The sequence below is a fragment of the Pagrus major genome, chromosome 5 (assembly GCF_040436345.1).
Source record: "Pagrus major chromosome 5, Pma_NU_1.0".
Lineage (NCBI taxonomy): Eukaryota > Metazoa > Chordata > Actinopteri > Spariformes > Sparidae > Pagrus > Pagrus major.
In genome coordinates, this window is record NC_133219.1 from 18,424,684 (window position 1) to 18,451,526 (window position 26,843).

Here is a 26,843-nt window from a genome sequence, read left to right on the forward strand (position 1 = left end):
TCTCACTGAAGTTACATAGCGTAGAAACAGGTGATGGGGGGCAAAGTGGCTGAGACAGAGACATCATTCACCCTATTACAAGACACTGTACCATCAACATGATTTTGAAGCTGTTATTTTAAGGTGAAATAGTTACATAATGTTGCTTTAATGAAACAAGCTTTTAGTTTTTACTTACCAAGGTGGATTATCTGAAATTAAAGTATAAGGACTGACCTCTTTATGCTCCTGACTCATCAATGAGGTGAAATACGGGTTAAATAATCAAGTCACACAACATTAAAATTTAATAAAAGTTTATTGTTGATCTAAGAAGCATTTCCATTTCATGTGTTAATTAGCTTCAACAAGAACGACTAAATGTTTAACTGGCTGTACTGTGCTCCTAATAACTCTTCATATAAATCTACAAAACATAAAAGTAGCTGTTATAAAGATGCACTGGGTGATATGCCCACTTCAAGCCAGAGAGCCATGCATTTAAAAATGCTTTAATATGTTACGATGCCCAGAAAAGCAGTTAAATTATCCAGAGAAACGACTACAGTCTAAATGTCTGAACGTTGGATTTTATGATTTAACTAATGCGCTGAGAGATAAACCAGACTCTGATGTGATGGGAGATGATTAAAAGCCATTTGGTTAATGCCACTTCTAAATAATACAGAACACAGCAGCAGCAGTATAGAAACATACCCAGAATATTAAATTGTGTAAACTTAAAGGAACAGCCTGACATTTTGAGAGATATGGTTATGCCTGTATGGTAAATATGAAGCTACAGCTACTAAGCTTAGCATAAACTTCTCTTATCTAACTCTCCACAAGAAATAGAATAAGCAAACTAACCAAAATGTCGAACCATTCCTTTCACGTGAAGAACAGCAAATCAACTCTCTTCTACGATGTGTGTCCCTCAATATTGTCATTGATATGTAATTCATATTGATATACTAGATAAAATCTAGCAGTCTAGGATTTTGGTTATCATAAACTTGTATTTCTCTTTTCCTGGTATTGAATTCTGAATCACAGTTTTACAATTTGCTTAACTACTTTCGACTGAGTGTGTCACTAATGTATGTGAATTTTAGATTTCTTTGAACAATTTTTATAAAAAGCTTTTGACCGCACACACAGTGTTTCCTAAATAACTGCCACATGTTTAATATCATAGTATAGTAAAGTATTTGGTCAAAAGTGTTTGTGATATTTGATTTTAACAGTAATACCCTGAATGAGATGCCACGTTGAGGACAAAAGAGTCAAATTACATGCTTCATCTGAGTGATATGATGTAAAGTTTCATCTGTCACGCATACAGACATCACGCATTGATCTGTATATGATTAACTACTGTCTTACAATGTGGCTAAAATCACAGAGTCGTGAAAAAAAAGTCCAGTTTTCCATTTTTCAACTTTAAAACTGAGGTTAAAATATTGTCAGTTGACCATTTAATCAATAATCCACTTAGTGGACATTGTGAAAAGTAAGATTTATATGTGCATGAGATGATTCAAGTTGTCTCTTTTATAATCACTAATCTCCAACAGGGTGCCATTTTCAGCCTTTTGAGTGCAGGTTTTCATTAAAAACAAATACCACAGCAGCTCAACACAAAGGAAAAGAAAATCTGGCTTCACCTGTATTTGGAAAATTAAAACCTGCATCCAAACAGCTCCCCATTTCACAAAATTGGAAATCACTAATTTAAAGTAACTAAAATATTGCAAGTTCAGAACCTGCAGGACTTCATCAGATCTTTCCTCATTCAACTTGAGTCAAGAAGTCAGAAAGTGCATTTTTGCAGTGCCGCTTTTACAAATCAATGCTTCTGGTTTCCATGTGTCTGTCTGATCATCGTGTCTTGCAGTAACTTGCTGAGTTGTTTCATGTTGGTGTTGTTGAAGCGTACTGCTGGAGTAACAGAGAGAAGCAGGCGGTACACACAGTCTCTGGGAGAATGGAGGAAGGTAACGGCAGCTCGTTGGACACACAGCTCTCACAGAAAACCCCACTGCAGTTCTTACACTGTTTCTAGAGAGAGAAAAACAGAATTATAAACGCACTGTGACAGAAAATTTACCTTAATTAACCGTGGCTACATTAAAGGACACTGGCTGGGTCTTCACCTTACAGTCTAATGACTTTCTGGAGCAAGAAGTGTCTCCACTGAGCATTTTTTAGTGAGATTGTGATTGTTGTCATTTTACTCTGGAATCACAAGGTCCAATAAACAGCCTGATATTTCTACTTGTATGTGATTCTCTTTTTTAGTGAATGACCACTTATTTTTATGTTAGTATTTAACTATGTGTGATCTAATGTGACACCCTAGCCTCACTTGAAAAGATGTTATAAATCGTTGAGAAATCCAATTTATTTCCTATAAAATCATCTCTATGCATTAAAGGTCCAGTGTGTAGGATTTAGGAGAATCTATTGGCAGTGTAATATTCAAAATTATGTTTTCATTAGTGTGTAATCGCCTGAAACTAAGAACCATTTTGTTTTCATTGCCTTACAATGAGTCTTTTATATTTACAGAGGGAGCAGGTGCTCTGTAGCCATGTTGCACCACCATGTGAGGGTGAGACGAGGGGTGTGCAGTTGGTTGCAGCCTGCAATCACACCACTAGATGCCACTTAACGCTAAATACTGGAGCTTTAAAATGAAGACTTGACCATAAGCTTTTATGAACACTAACTCATAGTAGCACTTCATATTTTTAAGTTTTAATGGATGATCAGAATGATGTCCTGTCCTCGCACCTTTGTCTTCAGGAGGGAGTCATCCTCTTCACACATCGTACAGACGGAGGGCTGACTGATCTCCACGAATGACTCGTCCTGCAGAAAACAGATTTAATGATTAATGTTAATTTTATCCATTGCAGGATTTTTCATGGTACTAGCACAACAATATCAGTTGACCATTTTAGCTATTACTTCATTTCTTGTTTGCATCGTTGCATTACAAACTCCATTAATGATAACAATGACTGTGAGGAGCTTTCTAGTTGAAGCTGAGTCCTCTGTTTTATAACTGAACTAAAACCACATCTTAAACAGATCTATGGTAAGATAACTAAACATTGTATTAGTGTATCTGAGACCTCACCTGTTCATCCTCATGGTGTGACAAGGACCTTAAAGGAAGAGATAAATAAATCATTAAATAAATAGATTTAATATTTTCCTCTATCTGTTGTAAAAGCTATATGTCTCAAAACTTCTTACAAGCTGGAGCTCAGACTTGTTTTGTCCTCTGCGCCTGTGTCTAACTGGTGATTCTCTCTTTTGGCTGATGGGGATTCTGGGGGACACTGTTGATCAAACACACACATATTCCGTCAGGACAAAGAAGACAGCTGTAGCAAGACTAATCTTTACATTTTGCACAATTTATGATCACACGTTTACTTTTGGTGTGTTCTCTTGATGTCTCCTCTCCCTCCGGGGAGTGCTGGGATGTCTGGAGGCAGCATCGAAATGATGCTCACCCCTTCCCTCTCGCTCTTTTCTCAGCTCCAGCTCCAGATTAGACCTGAAACAAAACAACATAGTGAACAATAATGTAAACTAACCGTAAACATTCATAATAATCAAATAAGAAAAGGAAGACATGCACAATTCAAGTGATCTGATCTCCTCTCAAGATAAAGATCCCAAATACAAAAAATAAATACAGTGGAACTACAATGCATTTTAAAATGATTCAAAGGGTTTGTAATTTCCATAAACAAACAAAATTATAATGTTAGCGCCCCTTAAGATGCACTTTACATGTGTGACATGGGGATCTAATGTTGGAAACAAACAGGAAGATGAACTGAAGAACACCAGGCTCCACAAAGTAAACATACCACAGACACTAAAGGGAATATACTGTTAAGAGTGTGATATGATGATTACGGGCTGCTTATGAAGCCCAAAAGTTCATTAAAAAAAACAAAAGGTTTTATTCCCTGGGGAAGCTCTACACTACCAAACAATCCTCATGTTGCTGCTTTTCATGGAGATACTAACTGCTTCGATGTTGCACATTTTAGCCATACAACAGCGAAGTAATGGAATAATAAACAGAGCCACAGTTCACTCCATTTTAAAAACATTAAAAACAGTCTTGCCTTTTTTCTGTTTTCAAATATTTTCTGCAATGAATAAAGTCTTAACAGACCATGATACAATTTGTTGCTGGTCTTGTGTCAAAGTCTTTGAACAGGTTAGGGTTCAGCTTGGCAGAGTTAACTGGGGTTAGGGTTAGATTTGGGTCATGTTGAAGGGTAACTCCACTAATTTTGCACAGTTAAGTGTGTTTACAGGTCTTGAGGAGTACTACTGCATATATGAAAAAAGTTGTATAAAGCCTTTTGTGTCTCCAGAGGAAGCTGCATGTAATCTGATAAATTGCCACTCAGTTCCATTCAGTCAGACTTCACCTTTGCTTCCTCAGCTGCTCCACCTCCACCTGCAGACTCTCGATTTTGTCTCCAAAGTCCTGCTTGAAGAGCCGGTTGGCTTCCAACGCGAGATCCCTCTCTCTCTCTGCCTGTTTCCATCTGGTTTGGGGAGGTTTAGGGTTTCACATAAACTTATGGTAAAATGAAAACTTGACGAAAAAGAAACATGGTTGGAAAGAGATGTCAAATAAATCTTAAATCATAATTAAAAAGTCAAACAAAAAAGACAAAAGGATTGAGTGTCCGGGGACTGAAACCCAACGAGGACAACGGGAAACTTTAGCCAAAAAAGATGAAGCAGGCTGTGTTTGTTTCATGTTTTATTAGCCTAATGATTACTACAGTTTACACCAATGTTATGTTCACATACAATTCAAAATTAATAAATTAATTTTGCCCTTTTCTTCTCGCTTTATCTTGCTCCTGTCCTGGCCTTCAACACTTGAATGTGCATCACCAAATGACAACATTCGATATCAGTCCCTAAACATCAGTTCAGATTCTCTTTTCTTACTTTTCTTACTCTGTCATTCTCTGTTGGTTGAAAGTATTCAAGCAACACAGTCTCTGGTAGTGGTCGAATTCTTTGGAATAACATTACAGCAAGTCATCGACCTCCCAAATATCCAGACGTATCCATTAGTACATCAATCATCAGTCCATCAAATCTTAAAACTGTCCACTGGACTTCCAGACGCCTTGTTGTCTACTTGTCTTACCTTTGCCAGAAAGCATTAATGGAGTATTTGTAAGAATTGCCTACCAAACTTAAGTATAAATCTGATGTGGCAAACACATCTGTCAGAGAACACAAGGATTAAGGGCTGCTAAAAAGGTGGATTCAGTCCACACTACTCAAAGCTGATGCTGGAGAGCCACTGCAGGAGGTTGTGGGAAAATGGTTTTATTTTCAACAACAAAGGAGCATCGTACAGAAAAGATAACATCCTAGTTTGGTTGTTTCTATATTAGGCAGGGTTGTATGTTTGTATTCAGATTTATGAAAGCGGGGAGCTACTGCTGCAGCTGCAGCAGCTTCCCTGCTGCTGAGTTCAGGTTTCTGGCCTGCTTCACCAAATGTTTCTCACTGATTAAATGGTTTAAAAAAATCATGATCATGAGAAATAATGACAATGAAAGTGGAAAGAGAAAAACAGGACATTAGAGACTTCTGTGAAGAAAACCATCTACTGTAATAATTATGTAGATTACTAGGCTATGGAGAACTGTCCTCACCTGGTCTCCATCTGTTTTACGGTCCCTGTCATCTGGTTGATTTTCTCCTCCAGGCGAGTGATGGCTTCACTCTTCTGTTTAGAGCTTGCATCTGCGCACTGAGGAGGATGAGCCATGTTAGTCAAACGTGGATGTTTTTTTTGTTTTTGTTTTTGTATTTTTTTATGTATTCATGTGTTCATGTGATGATGTACCAATTCCTGAAATCGACGGAACAAGCCTGTGCACATAAACATTTTAGGGGGAAGTTAACTACAACTCCCAAGGTGCAGTCATCCAATAAGAGAGCTTCAAATTATGTCACATGAGACGCTAATGGCTTCAAAGCTAAAGACTACAGCGTTGAGAAAACTGAAAGCACAATCAGCAGCTTAAATCAATCCACTTTTGGTTTCTGGATAAATAGCAGATGAGCTCAGTAACTACAGTGCCTCTAAATGGCTTGACTACGGCCAAGGCTGATGGGTATTGTAGTATTTAGAGCTGTCCACCATGCTAAACAGATAAACATGACTTCTCAGAAAGAATGCTGAAATAATTTAAAAATCCACACTATAAATATGATTGCTACAATAAGCAGGAGACTCTTGAGTTTCTATGTTAAATACCATTGTGGATGTCATTTATGCCTCATTTCCATACAGTTTTGTTTTGTGTCCATAATTACAGATGACGCCCCTTAGTGTTCAACGCGGGGAAATGCATTTCTTGGATGGATGGATAGATGAAAAAAAAACTATTTTTCTGTTGTTATATGTGCATGGAGCATTATCGGGACAAAAACAGGACCAATAATGCATGGTGACAAATAAGTGACGAGGTTGGCATGCCAGGTGTGTAGCCAGTTTTGTGAAGAATGTATGATGCAGCACCATCACTTAGCTCTATTAAAAAACACTACAGGGTATTTTAGGGCCACTATTGTAAAAATAGATCTAGATTTCAAGAGGCAAGTCGTAATGTTTTGAGTAAAAAGTCATGACAATTCAAGATAAAGTAATATTGTAAAGTAGTACAACAATTAAAGTGCAGAAATGCAGCCTCACCTGTGACTTGTGGCTGAGTTGTTGGTTGATGGCACGCATGTCATCCAGCTGCTGTCTGAGCTCCACCAGAGCATCCTGCTTCTCACAGATGTCTTTCTCCAGCATCTTCATGGACAGCTCCATCTCCTGCTTCATCCCGATCTGCACCTCCAGCTCCTTCTCCACATCCTGCGCAGACATCAATTTTTTACTTCAGATGCACACTTCACAACCAGGAGAACGCCGACCTTAAATATAAGGGCTCTTAGAATTCACTGACAATATAAACATCTAAACAATCTAAACAGAGTAGTAGAAAAGCACTGTTGGGAGCCCAAAACGCACCAATCGGAGCAAAGTTTCTTCTTTGAGCTGCTTGCGTGTTTCACCCAGTGCTTGTCCGTTTGGTGCTGAGTCACTTCTTAATGCCTGAAAAAGGAAAATAAAGTTAAATAAACAATAACACGCAAAAAGAAACATTGCAAATGCATATTGTACAAGTTTTTTAATGTTCTTTTGGCATTTTCGTGGCTTTATTACATAAGTCTGCACAATGAGTGCACAGGCAGGATGGTACAGTATTTAGGTTGACAGGCATGTAAGCTGTCCAATCATTTCATTAGGAGCTAATGAAATTATAAAATGGGCTTATTATAGGTCTGCCACCGCCAGAGAAAAAGCTTTTTGTGGCTCCAGAGGAAGCTGCATGTAATCTGATAAATTGCCTCCAGTGATGTCACAGTGGCTATGTAGCATTGTGGGTAATGTAGGCAGCAGGTTTTGAAAAGGAAAAAGAAAGAAATATTTCAGGTCCTGCTGTATCAATTATGATCATTTGTTTTTAAACTGTACACAATGAGTTTACCAGTGTCATAGGAGTGCAATGCAAGGCCAGTGGACTGCTTTTCAAATTTAATTAATGATGTGTTCACCTTCCTGGACTCCAGCTGATATGAGCTCTCCTCCTTTACTCTCTCCACGTCTTCTTGTAAAGTGATGATCCTGTTATTTGCCACTGCGAGCTGTGGGGACAAAAGTCAGCGAACATTACAATACAAGCATCTGTGCAGTGAAGCAGAAAAGGCTGACGACATTTTTAGCAAAAAGTATTTGTGTGGAATTGAAATGCTCTCTTTGAAGTTCAGCTCTGAACGGCTCGCACCTCTTCTGTTAGCTTTGTGTTGGACTTTTCCAGAGCGTCCACCTTGGCCTGGAGGTTATTTACTGATGCGCTGTAAACAGACAGAAACATCATATGAGTTTCCAGCTCAACAAGCTGCTATACAAGGTGATGAGAGTGAACAGAAGAGACAGAAGTTCACTGTGTATAACCTTAAATGTCTGTTTAGCTCCTCCACGTAATTCTTCTGATCGAGAATTGCTGTGATCTGACCGTCGCTGAAGGAGCAGAGAGAGAGGGGAGAGGAATGAGATGATAGACAGATGGAAGACATAGTAACATAAAAGATAAATCATGACGTTAGCCGTTAGCCAACTTTTTTTATCACTGACTGCAGCCAAGTGAAGAGAGTGTCATATTTTCTGTCACTTTCATAATGAGGAAAATGTTTCATATTTATTTTTAGTATCTTACTAAGCTAGGTTGCCGTTTCCAGTCAGCTGGAATAGCAGTGACACAACTGTTTTTACACTGAAAGGTCAGTACATATTTCAAACTAAAGGACACAGCAGATGGTGATGGTGCATGAAGCGGTTCAGCAGGTGAAACCTCAAATAATTTTCTGTATTTAAACTTTTGCTAATATCATCTCGTCTCAGTAAAGTTGTAACGATTACTCGGCCGGACAGTAAACTGCCCTGATGTAACTATTGCAGACAAACATCTAACATGATGGCCAGTCTATCAGATGTTACCTACAAAGATCAGCTAAAAGCTAATATAACGTCTTAGAAATCAGAGCTAAACAACTAAATCCATTAAATAAAAAGAAGAGGATGAAACCAATAAAAAAACCCATAACCAACCCTCCTCCACACCCACACTCTTGACTTCACTGTTAAGTAGTTTGAGAGACTAAAATGGACTGAACAATCACTGTTTGTTAAAGACGAGAAAGCTGCACTCACCCCTCTGCACTCTTACTACTGTGTCCTCCATCTTTGAGATACATTGAAAAATCAATCACCCCGACCTGCAGAAGTAATTGAACAAGAAATAGAAAATCAATGACAGCTGAAACCACACTGCAGCTCTTATGTCAAGAGGAAAAGAAAAATGCAAATAACATTCCTACATGCTTCTTCTGGAAGATCCTTACAAATGTGTGCACTTTGTAATAGAAGTCTTAGCTGCATTCAGGTTATCAGTCAGAACAACCTCCACTTCACAAGAGGTTTATAACTGGAGAGGTTTCACTTCCTTGTACTTGGAATGACACTTGTTTACTGAGCCGATGACAAACTGGCAACCTGCCAATCCTGCACGTCATTCTGGCTTCGTCCCCAAATTAACTGCTGCTAAAACAGCATGAGGCAGTGATTCCTGAGTGGTAATGGAAATCTACTGATTTTAAGGAATTACTACAGGAAAAATTCTAAGGGTGCAACAACAACTGATTGCTTGTTTTTAGAACTGCACTGTAGAGCAATTTAATCTATTTGAAGATGGATTAATGGCACACAGGTTCGATACTATAAATTCAGGGCTAAAGTACCACATCAATTTGGTTTCTTATTCTTAAAGAAAAAATGAAATATGAAAGTCAAAACAACTTGAATTAAAGTGATAACTCCTGTACACTGCTGCGGACATATATATATATTTCCAGCATATCTGCGTACACACAGATCCTGCCGTATTTTCGGTTATTTATTTCAGAGACAAAAAAGGTTGCAACTTTAGAAGCCAAAATTTTGAATTTTCCTCCTTCCCTTCCTGTATATTACAATTGAGATGGGACTCATGATTGGTGGGAATGATAAAAATTTTTATTTTCACCGAAGTAACTAGTGTAATCATGATGATGATGTGACATTTTTGGGGTCTGTACCAAACACACGTTTTCTTATATCTGGAGAACAAGATTTGTAGGCCAGGACAGCATGAGTGAACTTCATTACAATGCTGCTCTATCACACACTCTGTCTTGCCCATTTTGCAATTTGGATAATATTTAAATTAATTGTGCAGCGCTGGTAAATTTGATTTTGGAGTTGTTGTCAAGGTAAGGGTGAAAGCAGAATTACCTGAGAGTCCAAGTCCTCTCCCTTCATACACAGATTGGCATCGATGACATTTAGTCCAACGAGCAGCCCAGCGATGACAGCTCCCTCTTCCTCCATCATCAACGCATTTGGCTCATAGAATTCACTGCACAGAACAAGTGATAGAAATACTGTCACTCACCAGAAAACTGCTTTTATTCAAGCAATTTTTAAATGTGCATTATGTCCAGGTCTAGGGGGAAAAAAGAAATCAAGATGTAAGTATAACAAATGTTATTCTTGATGCCAGTGGGCCTCAACAAGTATGACACAAACAAACCTGAGCAGGTCCTTTCTGTTGATGATAGTCTTCATGTAGTCAGAGAGTTTCTTCTGCATCAAGGCCAGTCTTAACCAGGCACGCCCTCTTCCTAGAGGAGTTCTGTAATCAAACACAGGAGATTTGCATAGAAATACACTTGAAACCTAACACAACACATAAGAAAACAACTCCTTACAATCTTTAAAACTGGCAAAGGTGCTTCAGCCAGAGTTAACTTAAACCAAAAGAATTAACTCCATTGCTCTTAAATCTTTCATGGGATTGCTTTGTGCACAAACTTTGTTAAGCATGCTGATAAAATCAACAAAATCTTAATTTATGACAGGGAGAAATCTCTCTGTGTGCCTTCTTTAGCAAATCCATACAACAGACTCACTTGAGGCCGGGCAGATCTTTTACACTGGCAGTGATCTCTCCTGCCTCTGGCGTCAGCTTTTCGACGAGCTCCAACGCCCCCCAGAATGACTTGTTCTGCCCCAGGAAGGTCTTCTTGGCTGATGAATGACAGAAGTTGAGTTGGTTCATTTGAAGGAATTTGGGTCACCAAGTCATCATACAATAATGAGCCCCAGAAACAAATGAGGAATAATCTTTTAACAGAAGTGCACGCAAATGCCAAAAAATAGGTACCCTGACTCCAGTAAATACAGAACATTTAATCAGCATTTTTATCTTTTTTGTAAATTGTCAATTTATTTATTTTGGGACCGTACAAAAACGTTCATACAGGACATTTTTTTTGTGTGATTACTGAAGCAGTCAAGATCCCAAATTTCCATTTTTTAAACTTTACAGGCTCTTAAGATCCACCAGTTGTGCAGTTTTTAACAGAAGGACAGTGTGAAGTGTGTTTTACATACTTTTCAACCCATGCTTCAGACAGTGCTCCATCACGACAAAGAACTGCTGGAGAGGTGCATAGTCAGAGTCAAGTGTGCGTCCCAGGTTGAGGGCAGACTCGATCAGGCCCTTGATGCTCAGTTTGGCCATGTTCATCAGGTTAAGCCTTTCGATTGCGATGGGATCCTTGGGATCTAAAAGTGAAAAAAAAAAGACAGGAAAAGGTCCTGAGAGTGTGTAATGACACAAACTATGGTCTAACAACAGAATGACTCAGGAGCTAAATTTATTGAGAGACAGAGGAAGAAAAACACACTTTAGTCAGTTCTGCATTTCTTTTAACACTACAAGATTTTTTCCAGGAAGTAACAGTTTTCATAAGGATATAGTTTAGTTTTAAGAAGATGACAAACCCAACTGTTAAGAAGAAGAACAAAAGTTACGTTTCATTCTAAAAATCGTTTTGAAACCCAAAAATGACTTTTGGACTTAGCACAGCAAAACCTATAATACATTTTTAATATAAACCTAAAAATATGGATAGCTTTGAAAGAGAAATAACCTAAAAATGGTATGATCCATCTATACATCTTTGCCTCATTCATTATTTACATGAGTAGATAACTGAGTGGCTTTTAGTGGAGGAGTTTTACAGGGTTATGCTACTTGTTTACATTATTAATACAATTATACATTTGGTCTGTAGTTTGTATTTGCATAGACTTTAGTTAAAGAGCATCACAATCTTGACTTTCAACCCACAACAACTGAAACCAGAGGGTATTTAACACAGAGATGTTGTATGTTATTGCTAAAATGGTGTAAATCTGCATCAGAATTATCATTTTAAAATCTAGGATTTTAAAATGATAATTCTGGGATAAACAAGGACAGCTGGTTCATGAGAGAGATTCTACCTTCTATTCTCTTTAATTATCTTTATAGACATAAAGCAACAACATGACAACTTCACATTTCATTCAGATCAAACAAAATAAGTTTGCATGCAGTCGTAAACACAGTATGTGCAGCAATGATAGTGTGTTACTCGCTACAGATATTTAAAAATTAAATTAGAAAATTAGTTGTAAAATTAGGTATCATGTACTTATTCTAAGATCAACAACTAGGCAGCCTGGTTAAAAAAAACAACTTATGTTCATTATGGTTTCTGCATTTGTATAAACTGATGAATACAGGAAGTGAGTTTTCACCTTTCAGTGAGGACGCTCACTTCAGACACTCAACTTCTCATAAAGAAGCATTCAAGATTTCCCCCGCTGCACAAAAACTTAATTGCAAGAGCCAACTTGTGTGGAGAGTGAGTTCCATGTCCTATATATCGTCTTAGATCTTGGATATCTTTAACCACTTCGTCATTATATCCACATTATTGACAGTTATTTACCAAAAGTCTCATAATCTTAATATTATGTGAAAAGAAACAGTCATCCCTACATAATGGTGCAACATCAATATTGAGGTATTTGGTTATAAATCGGTTAATTGATTTTGTTGCCTGTCCTAGCATTCATGAAGTGCTTATGAAGTGAGCTCATAATATTGAGATGTATTGTTTATCATGGTGGTAGAGCCTATTGTAATGTTATTTTAAGGCCATATCATCCAGCCATTGTTAAATATTACCTACATTTGAGTTGAAATGCTTGCCTCAGGCCTTACAGTTTAAGTTAAACAGTTACATTTGCACTGGTGGAAAAAAGACAAATGCTAATACTGCATTGAAATGAAAACGATCAGCCATACAGCAATACCAAGCATCATAACAGACTGTTTGTGAGACATTTGATCTTACAGTTGCATGACAAAACAAATGTTTCTGTCACCGTCTGGTCCTCTGTAATATCATGTCAGCAGTCTATTGCTTCTTAAGAGCTGGAGCTTGAGGTGCTGCAGTGTTTGCAGTTTGCCATTTGGCTTGAGAAAAGTCTAGTCCGCCTCTCTTTAGAAAGGACAGTCACGGAGCTGCCAATCTGCATTCTCTGTACTGAGAGAAGGCGTGGCAAAAGATGAGGAAGAGGGAAGTCTTGCTGGACAGCAGATATTCTGATTTCCATCAGATTTAAAACCATACAACTAAAGATCAGACTCCGCAGCATGAATCTGCTCAAAACAAGTCACCTGTTCACTGCCAATTTTAAATATCTGGTCTCAGTCGCATCCTTTCTCGTTCTGTGTCATTGAGAGTAAAAAAATTAAGGATGTGCAAACCTATTTGATTGCTATATTTCGTAAGAGTAAGCAAAAAAGACACCAATATTATCTCAAATACTTGTCCATTTGATTTACTGCAAGCTAATAAATCCCCAGGACAAAACAGCCGGCACTTCCTGTTTGTTTTGTTGCCCAGCCCTTGCTTATTTACAAGCAGCGTCATCTCGCTATGTAACACTCAGACATCAAACCATCTCCCCTGAAATTGATCATGACACAGCTCAAACCGGACACATTACCACAGTTCACTAGATGAAACACGTCGCGTCTGGGGACCTTGTGTACCACCACGCCCTAACAGAAATCCCACTGTGCAAACAAACCTCCTTGGACGCTGAGCTAATCTGTCACATTACCTTCATGGGCCGGCTCTGGGTCTGGGGTAAGGGAGATGTCATTGAGCTCGCGAAGGCAAAGCCACTCGCCATCGACAGACACGCGAAAGTTGCAGAGATAGATGGTCTCCCGGGCGGCCTGGGTGATCTTGTCGGTGGTGGGAGTCGGGGTTTCGCTCTGAGGCGTCAGATCAGACATGATGACTCAGCTGATGCGAGGCAAAACCAACACCGCCGAGGCAAAAAAGGCGCAGCAGCTTTTGTTCCAGGAACCAGTGAAAGGCTCCCCCACAGAAAATCACAGAGTCAATGAGAAGAGGAAATCAGAGAGGATGAAAAGAGCATCAAAACAAAGAGGATAAAAGGCCAAGACGGGGAAGGCCCTCAGCAGCTTGCAGCAGGTGTTAGAAAGGGTGCTGCTTTTCCTCCTCTTTATGCCTGCATCCTCCTCTCCTCCTTGTTACAATTGAGTGAATTACGCTGCTGTCTTGAAGAGAGTGCCCTGGCCTCTCCTCCTCCACCTCCTCCTCCTCTTCTTCAAGCTCTCGTTATCCCTTTTGTGCAGACTGGGAATTTAAAATGCAAGAGAGCACCGTGCTGAAAATCACAGCCCTCCTCCGGTCAGCTTAGCACCGGTTCACTCTGATTGGACTGCCTGTGCACCGCAGTGAATGCACTGGGTGGGTGTTGACCAAGATGGCTGACGGTAGTGCTGGGTACAGCAACACACTGTCACGTGAGCAGATGGTGCATGCGTAAAAAAAAAAAAAAAAGAGGGGGAGGGAGGAGGGGGTCCCCAGAGTATCCAACCAATGCTAATGATGCAGCAGAGGACTCATCTGTCTCTCAAGCATCAACAGCCTCCCCTGACCTGAAACAGAGGCCAGTTATCTGACAGTGCAGTTATTGAGTTGGCTCCGGCAGGACATCAGCAGCAACAAGGGTAATAAGGCCAAAGATCCTGGGTATAAATGGCTATCGTGTTGTTTTAATTCCCACCATAGTTTTTTAACATTTTTTTTTACTTGTGTAGCATAAATGGACAACAACTTACATTTCACTGTACAAGCCTGTGTTATAAAATGACAATTAAATTAACCTTTTAAACCTTCGAACCTTCACCTCTTATAAATATCAGAAATGAAAGACAAATACCCATACTTTGATACAGTTTCTACAGCTCTGTCGACAAACTTATTGATATTGATGAGATGATGAAATTTAGGATGAAAAAATACAGACATAAAAAATTTCAGTAAAACAACGCACGCAAAATTACAACAGTCACTGTTAATTTCACTCGTTTACGTAGCTCTGACTGCTTTTCAGCCTTGGGAACCAGGAAAAGTCAATATCTAAGCTCAATCACGTTTTGCTTGCAAACCATTTATTATATAAATATTTGAAAATGTTGTATTATGGCTTAGCATATCTAAAGAGGTAAGCATATGATTTCTTTAACTAACCGATCAGCCAATTTAATTGATGAATCTCTCATTATTTCTCTGAATCATGATTATTTTCCTGTCACAGATGAATACAAAAGGATATCTTGAAATGTATACCTATTATAGACTACTGCAGGAGATGTGGCCACTAATAATGTAATAATGTCATATCATTATCATGATTATTTTCAAGAGCTAGACGAATCAGCGGAGCCAATATATTGACCAATATTAGCTGATATCATGTCATATATCACATTGGCAACGCTGTAGTTGTATATTTTGTATGCCATAGATTAGGGCTTAACAACATGCAAAAACTTGAAACCACAGGATGCGATGAGATCACACCAGCCGCAACACCCATCAACATGTTGACAATCAGACACATGACTACTCAGTAGTAGTCATTCTTACATCAGTACTGAGCATTTGCAAGTTTTACCTAAGCAACAGCTGAAAACCCAAATATATTAGATTTACAATCATGTAGAACAGAGAAAAGCAGCAAATCTCCCACTGAAGGTTAAGCAATTGAGTGATTAATGTTTTTGGTGACCAATTAAACGATGACATGACTTATTATTCCAGTAGCTGCAAAGAAAATTGCCTAAATGACAAAATGACTTAGACAAAAAAAAAAACAAGTACAGTAACTAGTAGACTCATCAACTAAGGACATACAGCCTCAGTGTAACCCAAATCCCAGACATGTTGTTTCTTACTGTAGTTTCATGGACAGCGTTCAATACTTTGGTGTGATTTAATGTAGCGTTTATCACAAGTGAAACCTAACCAGGCTACAGTCTTCATATGTGTGTGAAATGCTTGCCAGTTAATGTGAAATATGGGTGACAAATCATAGACACAGAGATCTCTGATCTAAATAAAGCTATAGCCAATCCACCGTTAAACTAATACAACAGCAACCAGTGGTGTTGCAAAGCCATTAACCAAGTCTGCCACAACAACACATGACACACACACACACACACACACACACACACACACACACACACACACACACACACACACACACACACACACACACACACACACAGGTGATCCAGAACTCATACAGTAAGGCAGCAGGATGGAGTCTACACCCCTTGTTGACATTAGCTAGCTGTTTTCGCTGGTGTTTAGCTGTCCTTTCACTAGTTTTGCAAGGACATTTTGGGGTTAAAATTGACTGAGAAGAGAGTTGATGTTATTTACTATCTTTCTAACGTTAGCTAAGTTAGCTACTGACAGTTACCTTGAATCTCAAGCAGGTAGGAAGCTGTTTGTTTATGGGGAGTTAAAAGTTAGCCAACTAATGACACCAAGAAGCTAGCACCGCTAACAGTACGTACAGTTTGTGTCCTTAGTATATTAGGTCATTATGGAGGATGATGTTAGCTAGTTGGATAACCATTTGGACTTTTCAAAAGTTCGTCAGCACTTACTTCTGCGCTTTGAATCGATTCTTTCAATCTTGAAGTCATACTGTCGGAGTGGAGTCGGTGACAGCGACCCAGCCTTCCCAAATCTCAAGTTTGAGGAGTTTAAAGCCTCCTTGAAGTATATCACTGAGGTCGGAGAGAGAGTCTCGTCGGGACTATCAACGTGCCCGTTTTCATCTGAGGACTGTTGCCTCTCAGAACTTTCTGAGAGCTCCGAAGATGATTGCAGAGGCACATCTCCCAGAGGCATATCCCGCTCCGCCATCCTGGTCAAATTCACTTCATGTGACCACCAGCGAGCGGGCTGTCAGTCAGCGAGCAGCTAGCTCGGTGCGTTAAGCTACTGCGGCCATGCACCGCCCTGACTAGCAAAACAATCGATGGACCAGTCAGTTAACTCCAAAATATCCCCTGTAATCACTCCGCCTTTCGTCCTGTCCTCCACAGCCTCCTCCTGACCCGGAAATAGCTATGCATTATCATTTTGGTCAAATCTGTTGCTAATTTCGCGAGAGTTTGCGCGCTGTGTCAGCGGTCCAGCAATCCGCTCACATGACCAGAGATGATACACATGACGGGAGATGAGTCACTAGCGGTGGATCCATTAGTGAGGCTGCACCGCCGGATGCTCCCATGATTCATTGCGATATTTGCTGGAACTCGTGTGCCTCTTGCGTTAAAGACTCTCTGATGAACTGTTTAGTGTTTCTGTGTTAAAGGAGCACTGTGTAGTTTTGAGGAAGACATTTTAATCAGAAAAGAAAGATCTTCATTGACTAAACAAACTAAACAAACAAACTCTCTGAATAAACTGAATACACAAACTGACCATAACTGAATAAACAAGCTGTTCTGAAAATATGGTGCACCTTTGTGTCATTATGTTACAAACGTTGCAAAAAATGTTGAGAATGAATTGGGAATGAATGTGTGAGCTGTAACAAGGTGTGCAGTAAACACAGGGGTTAAGGAAAAGCATTGGATTCAGTTTGAGGAAGGCCTATATGTCAGTCCAATAGGCTATCCTTGTCAGTGTATAATTGGCTTGAGCTGCAGAGGAATTAAGAAAAACCATTGCAGTAGTTTTGTTGAGTTTTGCTGAAACTTGTGCCATTTGGGATACAACCAAAATAAATCTTCAGGGTACAGTAGTAGAAAGACTAACTTGTGATTAATGTAAGTGTGTGGGGATGAGGAGCAGAGATGTAAAAGAAGGAGCATTACAGCTGAGCCCAAACCCAAAGTTTACGTTGACCACGGTTAATAAATTCATTAAATTCAAGCTAACCACTGTAATTAAAAAAAAGAATTTCCCCTTGTGGGATTAAAAATAGTACAATAAAAAATTAATAAATCAGGTTTCAGTTTGGTTGAAAGTTGGTCATTTTCAATTGTGAACATACATTTTTTCTCTTCTTCCGTGAGTGTTCTCCAAATGAAGAGAGGGAAGTCTGCTGCACATGTAATACCCAGAATTGGCAGTGGGAGGAGATGCAGGACTGATGCTATGGACTCCAATGGCAGGAGTTAACAGAGGCTGCTTTCTGTCCTCTATCCTGAATAGCAGCACCTGACGAATCTGAACATTTATAATTTGAAGAACAATCTGAAAATATGCAAATACATTGGCGTCAGTTTCCCATGCCAAGGTATGAAATATGAAGTTTTTTTATATAGAGTAACTTTATTTAGTTCTCATAGAATAAGACAAACTGTTTAAGGTTTTGTACTTAGGACTGGCCCCACTGTATCGAGTGTTAACCAGCACGACACCAGACTTTTCATTAAAGCCCAGTAAATCATACTACATACAGTTCTACTGAGCCACATTAACTGCTACAAAACACAGTCTGCATTATGTTATCTTTTAGAGCAATAGCCTAAAGGCCTTCATAGTTTCTGGAGGGGAAGAGTGCACCTGGAGGGACAGAACCCAGCCGTTTTGATCTCTGTGGCTTTCCTTAGTCACAGATTAATTACATGAAAACTTCAATGTTGACTCAGTTAGTCGGTCCACAGATTGTGGGGAATGCTACCAGCCGGGAGCTTCATGCGCCTCCTTTTAAAAACACACATTCATGACAGTTTAAAAGAATTTCAATCATACAAATTAAGTTTTGAAAATATATTTCAAAAATGTTTGTATCTTTTCTTTTGTTTAGATTTACAGCCTTGCTAAAAAGCCTGGGATGGCAATGGTCCACCACTTTGATCCAGACAAAAGTATCTTTAAATCTATTCAACAGATTGCCATGAAATTTTGTACAGACATTCTTTGCTCCCAGGAGATGAATCCCAATGACTTTGGGGACCTACTGACTTTTCCTCTAGCACCACCATGAGGCGGACATGTGTGGTTTTGAAGGAAATGTCTCCAGAACTATTGGATGTATTTTAAGGAAATCTATGGCCTCCTCTTTTGTCCTATCTCCTGCATAATCAGGTAAAATAATGTCATTTGTTCAATGATTTAAAACCAAATACTTGCAAAACAACTGACAGTCCCATCAGCCTCAGTTGTAGTTTGAGTTCAGTGCTAGGAAGCACATGTCGGCGTGCTAACACGTGAGATGGTGAACTTGGTATACATAACACCTGCTAAACGTCAGCATGTTAGCACTATCATTGTGGTCATGTTAGCAATAGGAATTCAAAATATTTTTCCTGGAATATCAATGGAATATTTGGCCTGAAAAATAGGTTTAGTAAAAATTGGGCCCGGTAGGCGGCTCTTCTGTTTCTCCTCACAGGCCTCTGTCACATAACTTACTTTACACTGAAACGTCACATCTATATGAGAACATATAAATTGTGTCTCTTGTAGTCTCAGTTTGTGAGTGATTTTCTCCATTACAAAAATCTCTTCTACAGTGCACATCCACTGCTCCTCCGTCGGGGGGTCTACTTTGTACCACATTCTGGTAATTGTTTTTTTACTGGCTGACAGCAATACTTTAACAAGATACTCATCCTCTTTTTGTATTGTATCTTGTGTTAGATTCCCCAAGTAGAGTATCTTACATGTTTTTGGTATCTCATATCTTATTATTTTTTGTAAACCCCTCCATATTTTGTCCCAGTATCCTTTTAACTTTTGGCAGGACCAGAATATATGTGTATGGTCAGCATCCATGTGGCCACATGCTCTCCAGCATGGCTGCTGAATAGACATCGCCCCTTTTTTAATCTTGGGGGTTATAAGAAATCTGACCGTATTCTTCCAGTGGAATTCTCTCCAGATCCTGGAGCTAGTGGACGTGCACTGTGTTTTACAAATATTAAACCACTCTTCCTCTGTTATTTGTTCTTTTAATTCCTTTTCCCATTTTTCTTTGATATAAAGAGAGGAAGACTTTCTACGTGACATCAAACCTTTATAAAGGACTGAGATTACTCTGCATTTTTTACCTTCATAAGCTCTCCGAAATACCTCAACAACCTCATTATCAGTATCAGTTTTTATCTCTTTCTCATAATAATCCTTTATTTGCAGGTAGCGATATTGTTCATGTTCATCTAATCCAAATCTATCCCTCAACTTCTCAAAACTCTGCAGCTTACCCCGTTCAACCATTGTACATATTGCTGTGATCCCTTTTTTTGCCCATTGTTTAAACCCTTTGTCATTTATCCCAGGTATAAACCTATCGTCAAATGCAAACCAGCTCAAATTCTTTACCTCTTTCTCTAGTTTATACCTTTCAACAACGGTATTCCATATTTCAATTGTATTTTTGGTTATTACATTCAATTGGTTACCTATTTTTCCCAGTAGGCCTTTATATGCTATCAAGTTTCGTACTTCAACGCCTGCCTGCTCTATTTCTATACTTTTCCATCTTGAAAAATACTCATTGTTACACCAACATATCAAGGGTCTGATTTGTGCGGCATAGAAATACTCCTCGAGATTTGTTTCGGTAAGACATTTATCTTAATTATTTCTATCCTTGAGCTTAAGTCAAAAAAAATAGCAGACCATCTCTCCAAGTCTCTCCGAATTTCTTGATTTATTTTAGTGTAATTTGCATCATATAGCTTGTCTATTCCTTTTGTAACATTTACTCCCAAGTACTTTATTGATTTGGCGATTTTAACTTTTAAAGAGTCATTTTAAACAGTACTAACTATCAAGTTCCACAATGGTGTTCAAGGCGGTTACAGATCCGCACTTCAGAGACAACAACTGTTGTGTTCAGCTTCAGTTGTCTTTCAGTGGTCATTAACACAGCACTTGTCTTGTCATATATGTTTATGTCCTGCTTTTGCATACCATCTCTACTTCCTTTCCTGACTTTTGGCCTCCTATTCGGATTAATTACAGGTTTGTTTTTAGGACCCCTTATTCACTGAAATCAGGTTGAGGTGTTTGTGTGCCAAATAGAAAAATGATGAACTCATATTTACAACATATTTTGTCTGAATAAGGAGATGATGTGTAACAGTAGTTTAACATTGAGATGCTTTCAACTGCATCTTAAAGTCTTCATCAGCGGATGGAGTTTGCTCAGTTATCATGGTGATAGCTTAGCTGAGTGGTTAAAAGTTCTGGAAAAATATAGAAAGTGTTGAATTTTGTGTCTTTTTTGTCAAAGGTCATTGTAGATGTAGAGAAATCTTATCAAAGATGTATCTCCAATAATTGTCGTTGTTTACTGGGAGACAGTGCACATCAATCAACAGTGACATTTAAAACAACAGTGGGAGAATTCAGAACTGTGTATTAATATCCGTCCTGAGTGATTCGATCACAAGTGGACAGGTCTAAGTCCGTCAGTTCACACTTGGTATTAGAGTGCGTTTCAACGGATTTCACTTCCCTGCCCTATATGCAAATTAACACTGGGACAAATGGACACAATGTCTTATACACCAAGAAAGAAATGTCTTGCAAACAAAAAGAAATATTATGTATAACATTTGCCGGATTTACAAAACAGCCCAAAAAGTCAAGAATGTATTGTCGACAGTGTTTCACAAAGTTTATAATGTTTCTCCAAACTCAACAACTCACAAAACTGAGCAATTTTTTTAAGGGAGTCTGGGGATTCTCTACATGGGCAACAAAGTTCCCTATACTGGTGTCTGCTCAGTGTATTTGTAAAATCTAACATGTTTACAAAAACCCCCCCAAAAAACAAAAACGTTGTCCTCTGCCCTAAATTTCGTGTAAATGGTGATTGGATCACTCAGTACAGATGTTTCTACCAAGTGTGAACAACGCCAGTGTTGATGCACTGGATGAAGCTCAACAGCTTCTATGCAACTAAAAACAGATCTCACACGATTTTGCCCAGTTTTTAATGTCATGGTGTGGCTTGAAGAATTTCAGAGAAAAGGCGAGGTGGAGCTATGTTTGCTGGAACAATTTTACATCAAAGGCATGAGCTGGCACAAAATAAAACAGAGTGGAAAGACAACGGGGATCAAAACGGCAGCATCTTTTGTGACATTGAACATATTTTGAGCTACAGAGGGCCGGTGCAAATGCCTCTCAAATCCTCTTCTCAAGTCTCGCTCAACTCTGCTGCCTTTTTTTCCACGAGCAAATCTTGTAGTACAGGGGGGAGAGCATGGAAATGCTGACATGCTTTGGGTTGTAAATGTGTAAAACAGCAGCTGTTTTGCATTATACTCTCATGTATGAGGGACAATCCCTGCCCACACTAACTTGGCTTAGATATGTCGCACTGATGTTAGCCTTAAAAATATTTTGTGTTATGGATAAAAACATAAAACATTGTTTTGAGAACAAGTTTCCACTTGTGGAAAAATCAAATGGTGAAGGTAAAAGCGCAAGACAGCAATGTATTACTTTTGGCAATTGCATGTTCAGGTAAAAGTGTTGTTTATCCTGAAGAAAGCATTCAAGCCAAGACTAAATCATGAAATGAAATCATTCGCTAAAATGTTTTATCTTGGATATGACAGCCTCAATTACTTCAACTGCCTTATTATTTCTGGTGTTTTTTTGTTATTAACTTCATTATTTGGCTCATATGACGCGTCAGGAAGGTGTGATTTGAGAAAAAAAGAAAACTTGCCTCATGTATGACTCATTAATCATTTAATTTATGTCAAACATATGTAGATGACGAGCCTAAATGGCTTATGGGACACAAAAAAATACAGAAGCAGCCAAAAAATTTAATTAAAAAAACTATATAGTTACATTAAATCATGAATACAGTACATGATGTAATGCATATAAAATAAATCATACTAATCTTTGATTTATGTGCGAAATTCTGCTCAACATAGCCAAATGTTTGCAATGTATTTATTATATACAATCTTTATATCTTAATAAATAAAGAAGAATTTAACTCACAATGTATTTATGAAGATTTTGAAACATAAATATTTTTAAAACATAAATATAAAACAAGATAAATTGTTGATAGGAAATATCACATCAGACTCGTGGTGCAGACAGACGATGACTCTCAGACAACAAAGTCACATGACAGCAGGAGTCCCTCTCCTGGCCATGTTTTGGCAACAGTCCCTAACTTTCCAAAAAATATCAGGTATCACAGCTTGTTTTACTGTAGATGACACACAGAACATCCAACATCTGAAGCACAAAAACAATAAGTCATCTTGATTTTCTCACAAGACGAATCTTACACTCGGCCATCAGTGCACGTGTGTTCTTTCAAATTAGTAAAACGCTCTTCTTCATCCAGAATGACAAGTTAAACATGTACAAACCTGAACTGGATGATATATGTGACACGTTAAGATCTGGAAGAGTATGTAACATGTTAATACATGTTAATTTAATTATATCATGATGGCTTTGTCCTTTTAGAAACCATTCAACATTTCTTTTGAGCCTCACTAATCACTATTTTAACATCAGCGAGATCAAATGATGATGTAGAGATGTTTATAATGACACAACCAAAAAGAGTTATCGCCCTTCTGTAGCTCTATGGTCTCTTTCAGCTCATTGTTTTGATTTAACGCCTCATTTACTGCATGTTCAATCTTGCCGGTATCAGCAGACAGCTGTTTTCAGAAAACAACATTCACTTGAGTTCATCGGGTTTATCAGAACCAAAGTTGGTGAGAGAGCTAAAGTAATATCTTTGGTGGAGAACAAACCAGAAGGAGGCCTAAGTGAATTTTGGTTTTACATTTTGATGGCAGAAGCACATCCCCAGTGCTCTTTGCACTCTGCACTCTTGCACTGTTGTATTCTTGTTCACAATGTACAGTAACAGTTTGACTTCTATATAGACATTGTATGTTGTTCATTGTTGCATTTACCTCATAATAGCCTATACATAGTAGTTATATTTTGACCTGTCTCTGCTCAGCTTTGTGGTCCTTGTCAAATTCCCTGTACTGTATGTGTACACACATTCTTGGCCAATAAAGCTGATTCTGATGCGATGATGATGTTGCTCTCTGTCAACTGTTTGCTAACATGTTAGCCATCAAGGCTGCATGTCCATCAGCTAGAGTCCTTCTGTCTGCAACAGTGGCTGCAACAATGATGCTGCTTAAAGATGCAGACTTTGTTTTTGTATTCTTTCAGAAGAGGCGTACTGGCAGCTTGACGAGGGAGATGACAGACTGACACTTATTATTGAAGTGAAGCGTTGGAAATGTTCAACTATTGTACCAGAGGCTTAAAATGACCATATTTTGGGGGAAATTATCATATGCGAGTCATAACCAGGAAAGTAAGCATTTGACTTAGAGGCAGATTCACCCTGAAGTTGGTCATACTGGTAAATCTTGACAACCATTAGCCTAATCTTCGTCTTTATTATTTTGCTGTGACTTATCCCTGACATGTAAGCTTGTTGAAAACATGGATTTTCCTGTTTTGCTGCAACCTCACTTGAAAGGCCTGAGGTAATGAGTGGGTCGAGCTGAAAGGGACACAGTGGAGCTAAAAACGTGTCTAGTTTTCATAGATCCTGAAAGACTGCAACTGTAGAAGGAGGTTAGTATCCAAAAATGTGGGAGGGATAGAAATTGTAATGACACAAGGCAAAGGTCGAAGGGTGCATTTAATTCATTCAAAAGTTTAATGGGATTATAAAATGTCAGATAATATAGCTTTATGAGGGAGTTGTACTTTTGCCATGTTGAAAGCCATATACAGCATGATACACAGGTTGATATAAGTCATGACGTGAAAAGAAGTGCTCAGTAATTCATGAATCTCGACACAGTGTTGAATAATCATCCAAATAACTATTATGCTCAGCTGATTGCTGTTTCACCTGTTAAATTAAGGCTGCTATAACAATCCATGATTGGCTGTTTAATTAATTTATAGTATGAAGGCAATGACAGCTGATCTTGCCATGATGCATGCCTCCAACAGGTGGCGCTGCAGATTTAAGAGCCATAATTCACAGCTGAACTATACTGTACAATCCCATCAAGCGTCTCCTAAGAGAACCCTGCAGTAATCCTGCAATACAGTGGAGAGAGATGCTGGACAGATATCCCAGAGGGAATAGTTTAGGAAAATGACAGTAATGTTTTATATGTAAACAAAACAAAACAAAAAACACAAAAAATACAATAACAATACCTTTATGGCCAAAATATATGAAACAGTTATTATTTATTTGTATTTGATACAACAAAAACACCTAACCTAGAATTTATTCAACTGTGGCTCCACAAATCAGTGACATTTAAACATTTTTAAAGTGTTTTTCCAGAATGTAAAACGCTTTTGTCTGGACTCTTTATCTTATTTGGATATATATGTGTGTATATATTATCTGTACGTGCTCCCTATTTCATCATTATTTAACCAACTTGTTATTTTTAGGATTGGTTTTAACTTTACAAAGCTATAAATATCTTCTTATGGTCTAATGTTTTCAATTACGCACACATATTCATGTTGAACTGTGCGCTTTCACACCTGTACAATGACTTGATTCAATTAAAGGGATTGCGGTGGGTGGGGTGGTTGGATGGGGGTGATGAAGATGAAGAGTGATGATGGTGCCAGCAGCAGTGGAGCAGTTTGACCTCCCACCGGAGGAGTGGCGTTGACAGAAGGACGGTCCAGCAGATAGAGGCGGCAGCATGCTGAGCGCCGCACAATGCCACATACAAACTCAGGCGAGCAGTGGGAGTAGACTTCTTTACCTTCATGCCACCGCAGGGGTGACACCGAGAGCCAAACACACACGGAGCCAAAGATCAAGTATACAGCGGTGAGTTCTTTCCTCTTGTTCCGCCTTGTTGACTTGTTGACTGAAACTAATGTCTCCAGGCCTTGTGTGCATGTGTGAGGAGGCGCCCTGAACATAAATCACCATAATGTTCCTGTGCGTTTTCTCACAGCCTGTCACTGGTGCCTTCAGGGCTTTCGAGGTTTATGCCACTTTTTCGAGTCGCGCAATCCGCGTGCCTCTAAAGCTGTATTTAAACACTTAATTTATCACACGATTAAAGGCTGGCTTGTGCGTAAATGCGCAGCTGGAGTGTGGTTTGTTTTGGTCAGGCGGCTCGTATAGGGCCAGTTAGCGTGATTTATAGTGTTATTTCAAACTCATGTGCTGTTTACTGTTAGATTTCTGCAGCCAAAGCAGCTGCATCAGGTTATAAAGTATGCTGTTGTTGTATAAAGTGTCATGAATTGTTTAACGTGATTACCACAGTTCAGGAAGAGAGTGTCAGCATTGTGTTTTTCCTTTTTTAAAAGTGCCTGTGGTACTCCTGTTATCATATTTTACAGTATTGTGTATTTAAATGACCATCCCATAATAAGTCTCCCTGTGCTGTTTGATGTCCTTGAGGGACTTTTGCTTTCAGTCAAGCACCTTGGTTGTGAGCGACTGTTAGAGTCCAACTAGAGCAGAGAAATGACCTCCCCGTGTGTTACTCCTGTCAGGTCAAACATCAGCAGCCGCTCTGGTGATCAGCTCTGCTCAGCACATTCAGTAAGGAGATTTATCACACGCAACCTGAAGAGATGAGCGGCAGCAAGAAGTAAGTGACATCAATAAGCTTTACCGGAGCGCTTTTCACTCTACGCAGAGCTGCTTAACTTTAAATAAATAGAATGAGGCATAGAAGAGCCTATAAACACCTACCTGTGCTTGAATCTAAGGAGAAGTGAATGCTGACGGATCATTGAAATCATATTAAGGTTAGGAGTTAACAAACAGCATCAAGATATGATCAGTCATGTAATTCCTCTGCAGGGATCCTAGCCTTAACATACAGTTTTGAAGCACGACACTAAAATACATGGAAAACCATCTACGTTTGATTTATTTGCTCGTTTTTTAAAGTGGACTACTACCAAGCTGTTGG

At 38.9% G+C, this 26,843-nt stretch overlaps 2 protein-coding genes across 3 annotated transcripts in view; one reads left to right on the forward strand and one right to left on the reverse strand.

The window, feature by feature from the left end:
- Positions 1-279: 279 nt before the first annotated feature.
- Positions 280-17,040, reverse strand: rufy3 (RUN and FYVE domain containing 3). 2 transcript variants are annotated; one of them, XM_073466175.1, is made up of 18 exons: positions 16,542-17,040; positions 11,096-11,269; positions 10,612-10,729; positions 10,233-10,334; positions 9,935-10,058; positions 8,816-8,880; positions 8,060-8,125; positions 7,890-7,959; positions 7,660-7,749; positions 7,073-7,156; positions 6,749-6,916; positions 5,703-5,800; positions 4,446-4,565; positions 3,427-3,550; positions 3,244-3,329; positions 3,125-3,152; positions 2,776-2,853; positions 280-2,040 (listed from the first exon to the last, which is right to left on the reverse strand). In XM_073466175.1, exons 1-18 carry the CDS (start codon positions 16,801-16,803, stop codon positions 1,894-1,896), a joined length of 2,004 nt encoding a protein of 667 aa, XP_073322276.1. In that variant the 5' UTR covers positions 16,804-17,040; the 3' UTR covers positions 280-1,893. The 2 variants fall into 2 exon arrangements, with proteins under 2 accessions (XP_073322276.1, XP_073322277.1); XM_073466176.1 differs by having other exon boundaries at positions 1,795-2,034; positions 16,542-16,885.
- Positions 17,041-25,644: 8,604 nt separating this feature from the next.
- Positions 25,645-26,843, forward strand: part of slc4a4a (solute carrier family 4 member 4a) — a 57,578-nt gene continuing 56,379 nt past the window's right edge. The window contains exons 1-2 of the mRNA XM_073465883.1: positions 25,645-25,738; positions 26,419-26,516. Coding sequence (XP_073321984.1) covers positions 26,500-26,516 — 17 coding nt within the window. The 5' untranslated portion in view covers positions 25,645-25,738; positions 26,419-26,499. The remainder of the gene's footprint in view (positions 25,739-26,418; positions 26,517-26,843) is intronic.